Genomic DNA, 19,825 nt, shown 5'->3' on the forward strand with positions numbered 1-19,825 from the left:
ATCTAGTTCTTATTTTAAAAAGGAAAATGGATCTATTAACGATATGGACACATAAAACTTTGTAATTTGAAATTTCTTCCAATTTAGCTTAATGTATTTTAGAACACTTTCATTCATATATTCGATTTTGAACACTCATGCTTTGACACCCTTCTATAACAACATCACGCACAATTCACATTTGTGTAATGTACACCACATCCAGTATGCAAGCGTACATTACGTTATTTATTTTAAATTTTTAAACTAAATTAATATTAGAAAAAACACTTCCAATCGAGAATATTAATTTGTTAAAATTTCGGCGGCACGCGTTTCCATTAGTTTCTCCATTGATGTTATAGACGCCATCCAGTGGTCTAAGGTAGTAGCCATTCCAGCAATTTGTTTTCGTCCTAATACACGCGGTTGTACCTAAAATTAAATTTATTACATTTTATTTCTAATAGTAAATTATTCGCTCTATTTAAAGCTTTGAAACTGAAATAAAATTTCCTTATGGAAATAGTACACACCCATGACATATTCACAACTCCAGCAACTTGATCTATTTCCCCGCGCACCAAGTCTTGTGCTAGTGCTTTCATGATGAGTAATTCAACTTCTTTTTGTGGCAGTGTGGTCTCTTTTGCGATTTCCTCGAACGATATTGCACGTTGATTGGCTGAACGTTGGAAAGTCATTTCCATTAGACAAAGAAGTGAGATTTTCTGTCGCAATTTAACTTCTTGTGCAGCCAAGTCGGGAATTTTAGACCAAATCTTTTTCATCTCATTGAATCTATTTATTAAATTGATATATCAATAATTATTACGGAAAAATTAACAATTTGTGATTTGGTTACTTACTTGGGTATGTTGCCTGTATTAAAAGCTTTAAGTAATTCGACAAGCCATTCGTTATCTGTACCCTTTAATGATTCCAGAATAGGATGCGCCAACTAAATCAAAAGTAATATATCTAATGAAAATATCACCTCAGTAAGTAATAAATGCAGCTTACCAGTTCACCGATATTATAAATGCCATCACCAAGCAAGGCTGCTAGGCCTAAGAAAAATGCTTGTTGTGCCCACTGATCTTTGGGATAATCATCCATGGAACAACCAAGAAATTGTAATCCACAACGGTAGTAATCACTGTGTTTACCCACTCGTCTGTAGTACTGTGATGCGAGCATATAGAATTTTCCATGAACCGGTGTCACATTGCCTGCCTCTTCCAAAACTTCACGCAGTTCTTCAATAATTTTTTTCGTGGCATCCAAATCATTAAGGTTGGTTAAATAAATATTTCCTTGCATCACCTAAGTAATATAAAAATATTATATTTTATTAGTTTTATTACAAATAGGTAATTTGCTTACCTTAATATACCACACGGCTTCATCACATATGCTCACTTTATCCTTTAGCTTATCTAAGAACTCTACGGCTTCCTTCTTATCGGAAATATGTTCCACTACTACTTCCAGTATCTGAACTAATCCATAAGGATTTATTCTGTAATAAAAACAATTATAACAATTGAAACCGAGTTTGAAACATAATACCTAACCTCAACGAAGGCAGTATATTTATATCGACTTACTTCATTTCGAATGTAGCGATGAAGTTTTGGTACAACTGTAACAAAGCATCTTCGTCCTGAAGGGCAGGATTTCGCACAAAACGCGTCAGCAAAATGGTCAATTCATTCCACAACCTATTTAAAAGCAATATAAAATATACCAAATAAAATGATTCCAGGCAACTGAAGATGCTCATCGGCGTCTATTAGTTATTACTTCTCATTGTACAAATCTTCGATAGTTGTCCACTCATTAGCAAGTTCCCGGTTTGTTGTTTTCTTCTGTGTTGCTAAATAAGCTGTTACATTTACTGTAGGCGCTGCCATTATTCAAATGAATTTATACTTTTATTATTCTTGTATAAAAAAAATAGAAATTTGTTCACTATTGTGGAACTGAAAAATTTTTGCAAATCACAGATTACAAGTAATTGTCAAAACTTGGCGATACCGCAATTCATTTGTGTTTCGTACAAGTTAGCTTCTTGTGAAATCCTCCTAGTTTTGTCTACTTAACGCTAGGGAGCTACTACTTTTTATTCATTAGTGGATATATGAATTATCCAATTACTATTTATTGCCTACATATTATTAGTTTTACATTAACAGAAATTGATCGAAATTTGTAAATAATTGAAACGCAGGCCATGAAGAATGTTTATTAATAATTGTACTGCTTGAGGTCTTCCATTGTGAATGGTTGTCTTCTTAATATTTTCTTGTAGATTTATATAATTTAATATACATTATTAAATTTTGAATATTTCACTAAATATATATTTACAATTTTTTATTAGTCTTCATTTAAATATTTCACACTTTTGGACCACAGAAAATGTTTAATTGGCAACATTGTTTCAAAAAATAAAATCATCTGTTTTTGCGAAAAGCCATTCACAATAATGAAAATTTTCATTTCACTTATTTCTACTCTTCGTAAATACATTTTCTACTTTGTGGCTAGGTTAGGTGTTGTGTTCCTGATAAATGGTTGCATAGTTGGTCCATTGTGCTGGCTTAAATAGGTGATAACTCGGAACAAACGGAATAAACGGTGTATTGAACATCCGTGGAGAAAGATAACATTTTGTAACAAGTTCAATTAGCGAGTTAAATAAAGTGAAGTGAAATTACGTGTACCGCGCGACAGAAAACGGAAGCAGTAAAAAGTGAAACTATTAGCTGTGACGACTAGCAATCAGCAAAAGTATAAGAGAAAAGGAGCTCGCATAAAAGTAAAAGAAATAAAAAGTTAAGGAAGTTTTCGCAGTCAAAATATAAATTGAAAAAAAAAAACTGTGAAAAGTGTTAAGGAGATTTTTACAATCAGTTAAGACAATAATACAATATCGTTGTTTGCTGATCGGTCGGTCGGTTTTTAACCAAAATTTAACTTTTAATTATATAATTGATTTTTTTATATTTTCATTACAAACAATTGAAGCAATAGTTTTTCACAAGGATTAATTGCTTACAAAATTACTTTAATATTCGGTGACTGAAATCGCACATTCTACACATTCAATAAGACAATCCACGGTACTTGATAAACTATTAACTACTAAACTAAAGGAACCTCACAGCACCTGCGGCATTTTAAAGTGAATTGGAACAAAAGGTTAGTAGTTCGTGACACCACATACCACATATATTTCTATACAGATGCAGTGTATTTATCCACACATGTCAGCCAGGTCAGCAGTGCCAGTTGACGACACCATTCACTATTACTGTGCCATGGGTAACCATTGAATATTCATTCATTGGAGTTTTGTCTCTTGTAGTCGCTCGATTCACCAATGTCTCTGTAACTGAGTGGCTATTAAAATATCGGCCCACCTCTTTGTTGGTATCCTTGCAATTTACCAAAATATCCCACAGTGTTTTGTGTTTACATATGTACATACATTGTATATTAAGTACATTTATTAAAGTTTTTGTTTTGAGAGTGCTCACCTTGTGTAGACATTCAAATCAGTAAAAAGTAATGTCAGCTTTGCGTATTTATTAGCGATTAAACTAAATACGGAAAAATAAATAATACACTAAGATAGTTATGCATAAATAATTATGTATTAATTGCATTGTTATCAATTAATCGAAACAAACTTGAACTTTAGTATAAGGATGGAAAGCTAAATAAATTACGTTTACATATAATTTTTTGTGCATAACGGATTTCTTATTATAAATTTGCGTTTTTAAATATTATATTTATTGTAGTTATATAAATGACTGTTATAAGGATTTCCATAGAGTAGCTCTTCGTCCAAAAAAATCATTCGTCCAAAAAAATTGGTGTTGGGCAATGTCCTCTAAAGAATAATCAGTGACACCAAGATTGGTTAGTTTTTATTTTTGAGTTTATATTTCAACTAATCCGTATTAAATAAAATTAAGTATCATATCAAGAATTTTGTTGAAGTTCGAAATTAATCGTTTAGTTTCTCACTCTGTAGTACAAATTTTTTTTAAAGTTATGTTCTTTTGAACAGGAAACAATTAAATTTATTGCAGGCTACGTATTTTAAAGTATATTGGTTTCGCCGTTTATTGTATCGCTTCGCTAGCCGTATGTGCTGTAATGGAACAAATAAAATATTTGCTTAAAATTAGGCGAATGAATTATTTATTAAGACTTTATTGCATCAACATAGAGATTTAAAACTCAATACATGTGATATCGTTTGCATTATAAGAACATCAAATTGTTGTTGTACTCTAGTACTCCATTGCATAAATTTATTCTGAAAATAATTTTATGTAAATACAGGCGTTTATATTTATATGCATAAACGATGTTAAGCAGTTGCCTGAGTTTAGCGCGGAAAGATACAACTGCCATACTTAATATGCTTGTATGTTTATGAAAATTTATGTATGAGTACTTTTCCAATAAGTCAAAGATTCTGTATTTGATGCATATTATATTGCACATTTATTTAACTTATTTATTTTATCATGAAAAAATTTACAAGTTTAAATGGAACTGTTTAACTCGAATAATGTCTTACTGTCACTTACAAATAGAATATGTTCTGATTTTCCTACCAAACCCACAGGCATAAATATACTATACATATGTATACCTACACACATACAAAATGATATTGTCTAGCACCCAACTCATCTTTTGGCAGCATGAAATCAAAAATGCTCTTCAAATTTTAGTAGCGCCACATTTCTGTCGCCTGTGCTGCTCCAGCTGAGCAACGTTTCCGCTCTGATGTGTAAATTAAATTACGAACATCTGGTGCAGCAGCCAAGCGCAAGATAAAAATTCTTCGAGAGAAAAGAAATGAAGAAAAAAAATTAGAAAGACAAGTGGATTTAAAGTAATGCCATTTAAGGCATGTACTTTCTTGCGGTTACCACAACCGAGTTATTTCTGGTATTGATAGATTTTATAACGTACTATATATACCAACAGTGCTGTAATATTTATCTGCAATATAATAAGAAATCGACTTGAAAATATGCGAAACTGAACTTCCACTATTTATTTTATTATATTATGACTAGCAAATAATTGCTCCGTTCCGTAAATTTAATTGCTGCAAAGTTTCATAAAGGTAACATAAATGCGTTTTACTACCGCAAATTTTAAGTGTAGAAACGCTATGTCTTTGAACGGCTGAAGGATTTTAATGTTGAGCTTCTTCATGCCACAAGCACTTGCCGACTTTTTTATGTATTGACTTTTGCACATTTTAATACAGACACATAAATATGAAATTTACTATTTGAGGTAGAGGAGATATTGGAAGCAAAAATAAACTGAAAGTGAAATGAACAGTGTATTAATAGCGAAAAAATCACGCTGGTAGTCATTTCTGCAAGTACGGTCTTTCGGTCTCACTTTTCTATTTTCATTTAGAGTATTTAGTGCGCCATGCGCCTGGTGGCAGTAGATTTCCGCTGGCCGGCAGCTTCATCATGAGCAGCTGTGCGCAAAATATTCACTGTTGGTGGCACAACAGACCATGGTAGCTCTTTAGCTACTCGAATACAAAACGACAAGCGCCAACATAATGAAACACCGGGTTCCGCTAATTGCAAGAACTTAATTTCCGACATTCAGCGATTGCAATGCCACCCACACACACACACACAGTGCGCAAATCGAAATTGAATCGCTAGAAGCGGAAACAGAGTTGGCGTTAGGGAAAATCAATTTTCAAACGTGTTCAATTTCAATCGAAGATATTACACGAATTAAAAAAGTGGCTAAGATATGCGCGATTATAAAGCTTAAGTTTCACTCTTTCATAAATGTTAAATGTTACTTTAAAGCCCATTGCGTAATCCATTACTTACATTCATATGTAAATATGTAATACATAATAACTTAGGTTGTAAAGAGAAGGAGAGCATGCGAGAGAGAGCCCGTATAAAATAAAAGCTAAAGGCACTTCAATCAATGGGTTTATCGCGAAAGTCACAAGCATTCATACAAATTTTATAAATGTTCATTTTTAAGCAAACAATTTTTAAAATTTGAATGCTTGTAGTCTCCTCAATGTCAGTGTTTCTGTTTTTTTTTGTTTTTAAACGCACCCATAATAATACATAATTTCTTCATTCTCGTTTATAATGATAAACTTAAGAAATATTCAAATTCCATTTCTTTGCGGCCACGATTTCGTAACATGATCGTACTACATACACACAAAAATATGATTAGGTTGTGGTCACGCCAACAGCCGCTGCGTCTGCGTTGGTTAAGCTTGATCGCTGACGTCATAGCAGCGTCAGCTGTTTGTTAGTTTCACTGATTGGCTTCTCTTTTTCTAGGTAGCGTCCAACGAGAGTGTCCGTGAGCACACCACCCACAAACAATTTATATAGTGTATGTATGTATGTACATACATATGTATGCGCGTCTTATCATAATCAGTTTCGGCTTTCAAAATTCAGCATTTAACTCAACAGAAAATCAAATTTTCTATTTATTTATTATTCCCGTGATTTTGGCTGCTCGCTTTGCATTTCCTACAAATTGTTATTTTTCAGTAATTCTTCGTTGGCATTTAGGCTAAAAACTAAATGAAAAATCACTTCATACATTTCGCTCACTTTCTCCTTTTGACGTGTGTTGTGGCTGGCTCTGTTGCCAACGCCAGTCAAATACAATGGTTTCCCCATCTCTGCTGCTCTCCGTTCGTTCGTTCGGCGCTGCGCTGCGTCTAAGTTACGCACGCGCCATCGTTATCGGCGGCGGTTTGCTGCGCTTCACATCGCGTGCTTTTCTCTCGTGAACACTTCGATCGCTCCAGCGCTAGCGCGCTAACCATATGCTTGCTGTTAGACTCTAATTTGCGGCGTTGAGCGTGTCATCGCCGTCGTCGTCGGCGCACAGTTTAATGGCCAACAGCTGCTGGCGCTACCGCATTTAACAACAACCGTGGATATTCGAAACCGCCGTTGGCATTCGAAACGTGGTTTTTAGTGCCAAATAAATTGCAAATTTAAGCATTCGCATTCGCACGCCACAAACGCCCCTTGGCACTTACAGCACATGGCCTAGACTTACACAATATCTGTTTACGTATGTACATTTGTATTGTTGTAATTATAGTTGAAATAAAGCAAATGCAATTGTGCTCAAAAATATCTACATTGACAAATACCAGCAGGAAATTGAGTCTAGTGTAATTCAAAACTTTTCTTTTTATTCTTGAATTGCGTCTAATGCCATTTTTTCTATTTCAAAGTGAAGGAAATAGTATAAAATTAAATACATAATTCTAAATAAAAAAAAAAAATAATTTTTAATTAAAAAAAAATTTAATTTTAAAAATTAATTTTTCATTAATTTATTTTTATTTTTATAAAATTTTAAAATTTTCAATTTAAATATTTAAAATTAAAAATTTCCCACTGGGTGCGTGCACACAACTCCAATTCAAAGCAATTTGTAGGAGTGTTTCAAAGCGACGAGTGTTGTGGCTTATGATAACTGCTGGTGTTTTTCTTTGTTAATTCGTTTTGTGGCTGTTTTTATTTTACCAAGCGTTTGTGCACATTTTTTTTTTTTAATGAAATCGCTTCCCGCTTTTTACGAATTCAAAGCACTCATGCGCGCGCTCTCTTTTTAGCTACGACATGTGCTGACCCGCTTTGCTAAGTGCTATTAATTGTTTGAATTCACTTGTCTGCCCTTTCTTAATGTCTTTATTTAATTAGCTGCTTCTCTTCGTTATTTAAATGTTTCGGAATTTTAATTGTTTTTGTTAACCATATCTCTACAGTTATACAGTTATGGTAGTTTTCGTGGCCAACTCTTTGCGCTGCTTAAATGTGAGCAGATATCGATATACATATTATATATGTAATCTGCTTAAATGCAGTGCATTGCCAGGATTTGCACATTTACGCGCCGATTTCTTCGCATTTTCATGCAATTAATAATTATAATAATTACAGCACTCATTCCACGGTAATTAAACAAGTTTGCAGGATTAAAGTTCGTAACTTTTGCGTTTTCGACTTTGTCTTCTCTACATTAACTTTATAAAGACTTGATTTAAGAAATTGTATAGCGAAATTTCCAATAAAATATAAATTCTTTTGGATAATTTCCTTGATATTAAATATTATATCGCTTATACGTCTTAAAATATATACGAGGTATGTTCAAAAAATAACGGGAATTCTCGTTTTTTTGTAAAAAATATTTATTCCTTCGTCTACACTTCGAAAACTCCATACTTTGGGATAGTCTTTGGCTCTTTCAGCGTTTTCTTGTATGCCTGTAAAAGATGGATATTTAAGGTTCTCGTTATTTTTGGAAATAGATCACACAGAGCTTTATCTGACGAATATGGAAGCTGCGGCTTGGTTACAGTATTGTTGTTTTGGTTGTATTGGGAGTTTTGAGAAATGTTTGAAATTCCACGCCAAAGTATTGCCAGCGCCATAAAAATATTAATTACAAGCATAAATCCTGAATAGTTCTAGCTGCTATAAGCCTCTTAAGTACTCGAAGTATTAATATAAGCACCGGTTTGGCATTTGATCTCAAGGCAAGCGTTGCCAAGCAGTTACTTTTAGACTTTTGTGGCATTACTGAGTGTGAATTAGCTCAAATATGCTTTCACCAGAGAATATAAATCCCAATATTATCAACAAAATTAGTTATATGTGGGGCGTTGGCGTTGTAATCAACGTTTTCGTTTTGAGTTCAAATCCTACGTGCTGTTGTTGTGGCACTAAAAACAAACTTTCCTTCCAAAAAAATTTTTTTAGCGTGACCTATTTTTTAGCTTTCTAAAGCTCTGCAAATACTCTAAATTTCTTCTCTAATAAATTACTGTCCCGTTACTTTACACAAGACAGTCTGTCATTGTTATCTTCTGGTATGTAGCAAAGATATCATAACCCACATTAGACCAAAACTACCATAAACCCTCAGATTTCTTCTTCACATTGCTTTCTCTTCTGCACCCACTCGTCTTCTGTTGGTCATGCTTACGCCTGAGTGGGCTGATGACAGACGCAGCGCAGGCGCAAATGCACTAATTTACCGAATTCACAGAGCAAGAGCAATGCACTTGGGAGCTATGTATGTAAGTGCATAAACTGTACTATATACATATGTATATATACATGCTATGTACATATTTACAACATAAATTTATGTATGCACGCAAGCAATTTTGCCCAACACTTACAGCACTCGTAAACCCCAAAACATGGAGAAGTACTTGTGCTGACGCTTACGAATGCGACCGCAGCCAACTACATAGCCCCAAAAACAATCTCAAAGTTTACACAAATTTTTATAAAGCATTTCGGTGATCTAAACTTTATTTGCTTATTTATTTATTTACTGCTATTTCGCTTAGTTTTTTCATGAAGAATGTGTGTGTTTAGCTGCAATATTGTGTACTTTTATTAGGTGGTACCTATTGCCCGCCTGCCACTCAGTTTGTTTACACGAATACCAAACCAGTAACGCAAAGCAAACGAAAACAAAATGGAAATAAGTAAATAGTATAAAAATAAAAACACAAAAATACAAAAATACAAAAATAAAAGTGCAGCCATGAATATTGAGGCAGGCAATTCCGTCGTCCGTCGTTCGTAGCCATAGCCGTGGTCCAAGTGTTATTTAGTTGGCTTCTGCATTGAGTCAACATTTGACTGGCATTGCGTTAACAAATTTCGAGCAAAACAACGGCGACAACAAAGCAAAACAAAAAACACCAACAACAACAACAAAATGTAACCCAAAAACAATGATTGTTAGTAAAGGCAATAGCAATAGCAATAGCAAATGACAAACAATAGACCAAAGACAAGCACAAGTCACAGCAGTCGTCGCACACGCCTCCAAAAGCGAGCGTCATGATTTGAACGACAGACATGCGAACGGACGGACGGACGGACCGACGGATCGTCAGACAAACAAGCAGATAGTGCGTGCGGCCAAGCGACAGCGCATTGATGGATGCATTTTGTCGTTGCACTCTGTTGCCCCGCTTTGTTGCAGCAACATTTTTGTCGTATCGTCTGGCAGAGGCCTAAACCATGTGGGCTGTCTATTGCGGCCAACTTCCCAATGATGTTAAATGTTGATGTTGACGCACTGAATTGTGTGCGTTGTTGTTGTTGTGGCTTGTGTGTTGTGCTGTGTGGGCCGCCTAGTACACCTAGGCCTGTGCGCTTTGCCGGCTCTATTCCCAGTGCGCTCCATGCCACCACTCGACATCTAGCAGGCAGCAGTGACATCTTAATAATGCGCCGTAAATCCTCGTTGTCATGAAGGCTGCATACGGATACATACTTACATAAAGAGAATGTTTGTCTGTGTGTGGCTCAGCGGACGTACATCATTTGTAGTCATTTCTTATCGTCATGGCAGTTGGTGTATCCGGCACATTGTACTCCCATCCGCACCACCCAACCAAACAACCAAGCAACACACGAGCATACAAAATTACAACGGTATGTTTACAACGAAGCGTGCTCTTGGCTCTTGGCACAATGGGAGTAACACAAAAAGCTGCAATTGCGTTTTGGCCAATTCCAGGATGCCACTAATTTGTAAATGTTGATGGTTGCCTAATTGAAATAACGTCAGATGACAGAGCGAGCTCGTACTCATAGACTTACAAAGAAAATAGAGAGGAAAGCAAAAAAACAAATTAAGAATTGCATGAAATCATTTACTATATGTATTAATAAAATATCGATTATGCCAGATGAATCATCTAGTAATGGTTTTAATGCAATCGATTGACGTTAGTCATTAGAATTTCCGGTAACAAATAGCTGCACCTTCGAATATACAAATGTTCTATATTCTTATTTTTACATCTTTATAAAACACAATGTAATCTTGTATTACGCGGTACGGGCTAAAAATCTAGAAAAACCCGCTCTAATTAACGCGAAACTAAAAAGGAAACAAAACGTTTTGCACTTGATAGTTCCATTATTTGATTGGCAAAGGTATGCATGGACATTGGAAAATTTTATAAAGTTTTTTTGGGTTTCCAAACTCCGAAGCTGACCTCTTGGTACATAGTACCTATCAACATTAGTTTGATGTAGATTTTTAATAGTCGAACACAGTGATTTTCGAATTCATTCGACAGTAGTTCACACAGCGCTAAAGCTGTAATGAACTAATATAGTGATCCTAGTTCTGACAGTGCCGCGTCGAATAAACTTTTTTTTTCCTGTTCCTGAATATTAAGGTCTGTAAATATACACCTTGTATATAAAATAAAAAAGTATTTTATTCCTATTGTATTTTTTCTGAGGGTTCCCATAGATAATAGGAAATGAATAGAAATATGGAACCAAAAGGCTAACGGACTATTTTTTGGTAGAGCTGGGACGCAGTGGTAGTGTCATGTTTTTTACTAGTTCCTGGGTTTCAGTTTCTTTACCAAGACGCGCAGTATTTTTTACACGAGTCTTTTTGAAGTGAATTTATAATCTAAATATATTTATAAAGTGCTTGACAAGAACATTTTTTTGATTTCGCCGCCAACCCATTGGTCACATACTCCTCGTAGTCATTTGAGTATTTTATTTTAATGCTTCATTTCGCCTTGCCAAGTACAAATGTACCGACGCCACTGCAGCTGATCGTACCATTTGGGGCAGACACCAAGCGACAGCCACAAGTTGTGTGTCTTACACTTGTCGTGTTGTCTGGCAATCAGTTGTACACTTGCTAAACTAGTCCCATTTACTTGGTTAATATCGCCATCTGTGACGACGGTCACGCACAACCAGCCGATATGACGGACGCATTTTTGGGCGCGGAATTGCATTGCGTCTTTTGCGGCGCGACACAAAGAGTGCGGAACGCCTCAGTGTGCGAATGCGAATGTCGAAAATTAAAACCAACAAAATGTATAAATAAATAAAAAATGATTTAAAAACAAGAAACAAGTACGAGTACGAGTACGAGTTGCTGGCAACAGGCAATACAATATTTCCCATTTGCAAGTGAAAAGCGTGCATGCAGACATGCAGGCAGCTATCTAGCTATTCAACTTTCAAGACCACCAAGTCCAACAACTGCTGTTACGGTATGCGTCTTCATTTGTGCGGCCAACAGACGCTCTTTAGCTGGATATTATTTAATAACTTGCGACTGTTGTGTGGTGGCCACCACAATGGCGGTTGCGACCGCCGTCGGTGTTGATTATGTGATCATGCGTCAGCGGCGCTGCGCTGCTCCGACAGACAATAGATTTGTTGGTAACAACAGAAATAGCAGTTGGACGATTGTCGAGCCTCGGTTGGCGGACTGGCTGACTGGCTGGCTGCTAGTTGCTAATAATCTTTCGGTTTAGCTCACACTGCCGCGACCTGTTTGCCAAAGTAGTTTGGTTTAGCAACAGATTCGCGGATTTCTTATGCATATCCAGCGACGCCACCAACTATTATGCCTTTTGTACTTTTTTGTATATATTTGTATTGTTGCTGTTGTTGTGCTCAGTTTTGTCATACTTTGTACCATCACGCCCGGATATTACAACCACTTTGTGTTTGGCAAACAATTATGTGTGTGTGGAAGCAACTGCATTTGGCTTACAAGAATTATGCCGCCTCGTCTTTGTCTCTTCCGACTGGCTAATCAGCTGCGACGGCAACAGGCTGGTAGTTAGGCTACTCGATCAGTCGGCAAACGTCCCACACAAACTCCACGAGCACGCGCTTTGTTGCAGGCAATTCATATAGAAATATGGCTACAACAAGACAAACGTTAGCACCTGTGAATATGTGTGTTTGTAGTTATTAATACGACTGTCAGTGAGCACCTTTGTCGTCCGCCAGTCTGTGCGATGTTGGTGGCTGATTGGCTGCTCGTGGCCATGCCAATGACCATGTAGTCGTCGGCAGTCGATCGGTCGCTCGGTCATCATTTGATCTCACATTCATAGACGTTGCCAATCAGGTGTGTCTTTGACTCGTTGCTTTGGAAAGATCACATTGTGTTTTTGTATATTTGCATAATAAATAAGTCAATTTACATAGTTTTTCGATATTTCTGGGCAACAGAACCTTTGTAGCCTATTCGTTCTATGGCTTTTTGATTGGATTTTATTGCTTACCGCGCAGAGTTTTGGCGCGATTTGTAAATTCATGCTCTTGTATAAAACTAATTTTTGCACTTCTTTATTTGCTTTGCTAAATTATCACACATCAGTTGTTCTATTATGCTCGGGGATTTTTAGTAAATTTCCATAAACATTTGTTTTTTACTGGTGTCGACAAGTGGCATTTTATAGGTTTACAAAACGACTTAAACTCATTTTAGCTAATATGCTAATACGAATCGATATCCGAAGAAACAGAGAAATTAAGAACATTTTTATATATATAGTTATGTATTTATAACTGGTATGAAAGGTCAGTTTTTCTAAAATCAAAATCATATTGTACATACCGATAAGATATATATATATTATATATATGTGACCTGGTCTACGAAAAGGGAAAAGGGAGCTAACGTGCGAAATCTAGTTTTCTGGGAAACAGCTGTTAAAAATAAATCTTCCATCCGAATCAACTAAAAAGTGAAAATTGATTTTTTGACACCTAAGCCCCCTTTCCGTAGACCAGGTCACATATATAAAACACAGAAAAACTCATATTTACTGGGAAATTTGTATTATCATTCGTAAGAACATTCTTTGGCATTTATTTTTAAAGCATATCTCTTTCAAATGTTGGCCGCGGTTACGTCTCAGTTGGTCCGCCCGTTGACACGAATTTTCGATGAATCGTTCGAACATTTCGACTGGTAACTGGCGAATGACACTCGTGATGTTTTGCTCCAAGGCCTGAATCAATACGGGTTTGTCCGCATAGACTTTAGACGGTGTGATATCACACGATCTTGATGGCCATTCGATCGGCACAAAACGTTAAATTATCTGTTCACCGAAGTGGTCTCTCAATAAATCCATTTATTGATGCGATGTTTGGGAAGTGGCGCCGTCTTGTTGAAACCTAATATCGCCGAGATCACGAGCTTCAATTTGAGGCATTAATAGTCGATAATAGTCGCCGTTGACGGCATCATTTTTGAAGAAATATGGACCGATGATTCCACCGGCCCAAAGATTTAAATGGACAACTGAGTGCGGTTTTTTATAGTTAATAGGGTCGAGATGCTCCCGTCAGAAAACGTTTCTGATTTTATTTTCATTCAAATATTAAATGAAGATGCTCGATAATCATAATTTGCCTTTTACATTTGCATTACACATACACTTAATACAGTGTGCACCTACCCACAGCTTCGAAGTAATCAGGAGGAAACTGAACTGAAAGCGAAAAAAAATTACACAAAACCGTTGTAATATTTTCGGCACGAATGACTTTTTGTGTCACGAGTCAACCAACCTAATGCAGAAGACAGATTACGCGATCCATAACGCATAACCGCGCGCAAAGCTAAAGCAAAAGTCGCAAAAGTCAAATCATAAAGTAAGCAAAATCGCTTGTAAAAAGCATTTGAAAAAATCGCAAAAAAACCATAAAAAAATATGCTGCCCAACAAAGCGTGAAGGCAGGCAATTTTAGCAATATTTTAGTTACTTTTTTACGCGCGCATGACATAAATTGAAACCATGTGGGGATTTAGAGCCGCGGGGTGAAGGGATGTGCGAGCGCATGAAACTTTTTGCCAGCTTAAGGTGTACCTGTGTTAATTAACATTTTATGCTATGTTTCTATGTTTTTTTTTTCAATTTATTTCAAATTTTATTAATTTGCGCGGCGCAAATGCAACTCTGACCAAACAAACAAAAATCAAAAACCTTGTAAGCTTTTAAAAACGCTTTACGCTTAATGCTTCATTGAATTCGCCTAATTTTCTACGATATTTCTATTTATGATTTTATGATATGCATTGTGCAATTCGGAAGGGCAGCAAGTACTCGAGTTGATTAGACGCATGACCTTTGCGACAAAAATTAAGAAGAAAAAACATATTTCCATAAAATATGCGTGTCTGTAGCTAAGGGTCTTCATGGGTGCAGGTGCAGTTTATCAGTTGATCATGAATGTTTTTTCATAATATCGCTTTTGAGTGCTGGGGAGAGGCACATTTATGTGTAGCTATACAAACATGTTTACAAAAGGCTGCATAATTCCGGTACAAATGTAAAATACCTAGTCACTGGAGCGTACTCATTTGTATTGCTGACTTTCTGACCCAACTGTGGGCATACTCGTACAAAGAAACCCATACGAGAAGTCCAAGGGCAAATCACGCAAACAAATCTCGCTCAAAATATTCGAATTTCGTTAGCCAATGCAAATGTTTATGAATTTTGACAGCGGAGTCTACGTAATGTGTACATATGTATGTATGTATGTTTGTATGTATTTAACCAGCTGTATAGATATTCAAATGAAAGTGAATCTTCAACGAAAGTTCATTGCTGCTTTCGCAGTGTCTTTGCCAACAGCTCGGCGGACAGCCTTCGCGGTATCTAAACAACAGAGATACATACATACTTACACATATGTAAATATGCAGTTTGTATTTGTGTATGTATCATAGTATCTCACAATCGTCGTACGCAACAAATATCTTTCAAAATAACTTGCACCTCAACTCAACTCGTTTCTCACTCCCTTCAACGCCGCAACTTGTCTTCCCCCTCGCCCATATATCGGCACGCATTTGGGTTAAGGTCAGATATTGATATCGGCAATCGCTTCGCTTGATCATTTATTAGCATTTAAGATTGCGTTGTTATTTCCCTCACCGTCGCAGCTTCATCTTCATTTTAATGGGGCAGCGTGCTGGCGTTTGGGCCGCCCAAGTCGTAGTTTCGTTATCGGCAAGTCTGCTGGGTCTGCTGGGTCTGCTGGTGCTGCTGCTGCCTGCCAACAAGTTCATATTTAACGGCGTATCCAAAGTGTCACGTTAAAACTTTGTTGGACATAAAATGAAATGTTTACCTTTTAGTTTATAGCTGCTGTTTCGGATGCCTGCTTTTGGAGCCATGTTGACAACTGAACTTTGCTGCAGAACAACACAAAGCATACACACAGATATTAAATACGTGTAGTATTATGTCGTCAAAGTCAACTGTGTAACGCATCTGCACCAAAGAGTTGGCTCATATACCTTTGAAATTGCCACTATGAAGAGTAGTTGACTCTCTACACAACTCGTCCCGTGTCACTCGCCTCAAGCCCTTGTATGCCCAACAGCTTCCAGTGCCCTCTGGCACTTGTCGTTGCCACTCTATTGTTGTGGTTGTTGTTGCCATTGTAGGCTCGTGTTGAGAAAGCCTGCCGTAAACTTAACTTTATAGACATTTAGTTGCTCATTATTAACTCAGTTGGCTCGCGTAAAATTTTAATTCCAAAGGTTGTTCGAAAAACTCATAAATTGTGCAAAATGCAAATGACAAAAGGGTAAATGTGAAAAACTAAGTTAGGCGCCAGCAATAGAAAATACATAATAGAAGCTTGAAAGCTATAAAAAGCACAAACATTTTGAAATATGAGTCTATATCTTTATATAACGGTAATTATTTTTATAAAAAGTTAGTAATTATTCAGTAATAAGTAATGATTAATTATAAGAAGTATCCAAGGTTTACTATTTTTAATGTTTTTTATGTCATAAGGAATAGTAAACCACATATTAGGTGTGTTCAAAAAGTAACGGGAATTGGAAAATTTAAAATTTCATGGGTTTGGAGAGTCCATGAAGTATTCGAAGCTTTGCATTTGTATTCGTTGCTTACATTGTCTGTAGCAGCCGCTAAGGTTATACACATGTTTTTATAAGGGGACTTGCGATTTTCGTTTGTTAAAAGCTCACACTTCGTTGCTTGTTCGTGAATTCTTGACCAAAAAGCAACACTGTAAGCATGCCTTAGCCTTCATATTTGCCAGACATAGCTTCGAGTGACTTTTTTTTAGGTCTACAACTTTTTTCAAATAGATGTCTCTAGGGTCAAGCACTGGTCGATTAAATCATTTTATATCGATCTTGGAAATTTGTGTCAACATTAACCCAACAAAATATTTGTAGAGATCTGTTTGCATCCCAAACTTATTCTCAACTGAAAAAATGTCACTTTTGCAGCTGAATTCCCGACACTTGCACGGAATACGCATGCTGCCAGAAAGATGGTCAAAAGTAGTAGCTAGCGACGGCCAATATTTTGAATAACATTTTTGTAACCGTTTTAACACAAAAAAGCCTTAAATTTACAAACAATGGCGGAAGCAAAGTTGTAGACCTAATAGTATTTCTAAAATTAAAGAGAACCTTAAAGGACCGTCGTTTTAAAAGCATACGATAAATGCCAAAAATCGAATTTGAAAATAAGTGTTTCTACGGTTCGAAGAAGCGCGGGCATAAGTATTATCGAATGGAGACGACATTATCGTAGACGAATGAAGAAATATTATTATAATTATATATAATTACCGTTATTTTTAGTGCATATGAATGTGATTAGAAAATCTTGTTTCTTCCATTTTTAGATATTTAAAATAATTCGGAACTGATTTAGTGCAAATATATGCAGAAATTTGTGATTTCGTTGGACAAAGTTGTTAATAACTAGTTTAGATGCGTTTATTTTATTTATATAATATAAAGTATTAATTTAACATTTAACCAGTATAATAAAAATTAATACATTAAAATAAAAACACCATTTTATTGTTTAAATTTGAGCAGCACGAGCACAGTGCATGACGCGTATAAAACAGAAATTTTCAATTAAAACAAACTTTTGGTGCGTCCAAACTCGCTTTGACTAATAAAGCGCTTAGTAAACTTTTTTAATTTAGTGATCAGTAAACAAGCCTTTTATCTTTTCAACTACATTGCTTAAAAGTTTAGAAGCATACTGCATACTCATTGTATGTATGTACGTATGTACTCGCTTATTACATAAAACACAAATCATAGTAGATATGAGCTCATATGTGGGCATCCCTGCCAAAGTTCAGTTGCGTATTTGTTTTGGAAATTAATTATTTTCAAATTTGTACTTTTTGATGTTTATGCTGCCAGCATAAAATTGTAAATTGCAATGTTGCACAACATATTCGCTTTGAGTTTAATCAGTTTAACGCAATTTAATTAAAGTGAACAATCCAGTTTGGCATGGCCAACTCGCATTAAAACTTTACGCGCCGAACATACAAAGTAAGTCTTACTTATACACACACACACACACACATACACTTACATACACTTGTAACACAAAATCATAAAATTTTAAACACACACATACATAGAGAGACGTTTGCATACGCACGTGAATATGCGATTTTGTGCATTTCAAGTGTATAAAAGTAAAAGTTGTCGAAAAACTAAAATGAAATGAAACGAAACGAAGAGCGGCTTAGTGCGTGTACGCTTGGCAAAAGTGAGAAAATAAGTACTTAACTACATACATACAAATATAAATGTACATATGTATGTCTGAGAGTATGTGGCATGTGTGTGGCGAGTGGCAAGTTGGCAATTAGTGTGTACCACATCCACAATAAAACCTACAAAAGCATAAACTTTCTAAAATGATTGCTAATTAATTTGTATTCAAAAGCGTTGAGCACAAAGACTTGCGTCGTTCCACTGAGCACGTCGTCTTCCGGCATACCTTACCATTTCACGCTCAGTTATCACCACTGCCAATGGTGGCTAATGGTTGGGCAAGCTCGCTGACTTAAATTCCATATGCCGCCATATAAGTGTGTGTGTGTGTTTGTTTATTAAAATGTATAATGCAAATGCTTTATGTTTCGTTTTTGTTTTCTTGGAAGCACAAGGAGTGTCATTTGGTGTCAATTGTATATTTCCAATGAATGAGTTAATATATTTGAATAAAATCGTCTTTTATACATTAATTTCTTACGATTCTGTGTAAAAATATTATTTCGCAAAGCAATAAATTTAAAATCATTTTCGCATGAAATGTTTGGCCATATGGAGCGAACAAGTGCTTAATACTGTTTTTTTAGTGATGCGCGCCTCATTCATTGCTTCAGCTTGGTTAATTTATTTCAATCTCTCTGATCATTATTGCTCTAAGATTCTAAATCAGTGTTGAAATTTTCATTTTTTAAGTGTTTTTCTCAATTCAAACTTTTATCAAAACCATGAGAGATAGTAAAATTTCGAATTTTATTTTGATTAAGTCAAATTTCCACGAACAACAAGTATTTGGAATCTATCTACATATACGAGTAATACATAAATCAATCGTTTTCCCTGAACATTTCTCTAACAGAAGTATAGGGTTTAAATTTTCAGAAATCAATATAATTATAATATACATACATACATATATATAATCGATTTATTTGACCAGTCCTTGGCCCTAGAGACATCTATTGGAAAATGGCGGAAGCAAAGTTGTAGACCTAATACTTTCGGAATAACTTGAAATTACCAATATATGAGATGTGTTCAAAAAATAACGAGAATTTTGGTTTTTGAAAAAAAAAAAAATACTTCTTCATTCGATATTAGCGGTCACGTATATTAACGTAATAAAATAAAATTATTGACTGGTTGGATTTTTGAACAATTAAAACTCCCATTACTTTTTGAACACAGCTCGTACATTCCTTTTGAAATCTCTTACATTTTTCCTAAATTCTTTATTAACATTTTATTACTTTTTATTGCAGGTAAATAAAACCCATTTTGCTTTACCTAAAGTGCAGTTATAACCCGAAACGTATGGTATGTAAATGGTAATATAGTATAATGATGATTTGGTAATACTTAAATG

The 19,825-nt window shown here is 35.6% G+C and overlaps 2 protein-coding genes across 2 annotated transcripts in view; one reads left to right on the top strand and one right to left on the bottom strand.

Moving 5' to 3' along the window:
* Positions 1-174: 174 nt before the first annotated feature.
* On the bottom strand, positions 175-2,008 carry LOC105218729 (26S proteasome non-ATPase regulatory subunit 13). The gene is made up of 7 exons (XM_011194497.3): positions 1,786-2,008; positions 1,590-1,703; positions 1,366-1,501; positions 1,003-1,305; positions 849-940; positions 516-780; positions 175-414 (listed from the first exon to the last, which is right to left on the bottom strand). Exons 1-7 carry the CDS (start codon positions 1,893-1,895, stop codon positions 286-288), a joined length of 1,149 nt encoding a protein of 382 aa, XP_011192799.1. The 5' UTR covers positions 1,896-2,008; the 3' UTR covers positions 175-285.
* Positions 2,009-2,500: 492 nt separating this feature from the next.
* The window catches only part of Hmgcr_0 (3-hydroxy-3-methylglutaryl-coenzyme A reductase), a 40,917-nt gene continuing 23,592 nt past the window's right edge, over positions 2,501-19,825 (top strand). The window contains exon 1 of the mRNA XM_011194487.3: positions 2,501-3,186. The gene's annotated coding sequence lies outside the window, so the exon portion shown is untranslated. The remainder of the gene's footprint in view (positions 3,187-19,825) is intronic.

This window comes from Zeugodacus cucurbitae, chromosome 2, assembly GCF_028554725.1.
Source record: "Zeugodacus cucurbitae isolate PBARC_wt_2022May chromosome 2, idZeuCucr1.2, whole genome shotgun sequence".
Classification (NCBI taxonomy): Eukaryota; Metazoa; Arthropoda; class Insecta; order Diptera; family Tephritidae; genus Zeugodacus; species Zeugodacus cucurbitae.

Excerpts from the sequence above, each read along its gene's own strand:
- LOC105218729 (XM_011194497.3), bottom strand. The coding sequence starts at position 1,895 with ATGGCAGCGCCTACAGTAAATGTAACAGCTTATTTAGCAACACAGAAG. Across the intron at positions 1,704-1,785 it reads GAAGATTTGTACAATGAGAA|GTTGTGGAATGAATTGACCA; the intron begins GTAATAACTAAT and ends GCTTTTAAATAG. Across the intron at positions 781-848 it reads AATACAGGCAACATACCCAA|ATTCAATGAGATGAAAAAGA; the intron begins GTAAGTAACCAA and ends TTTAATAAATAG.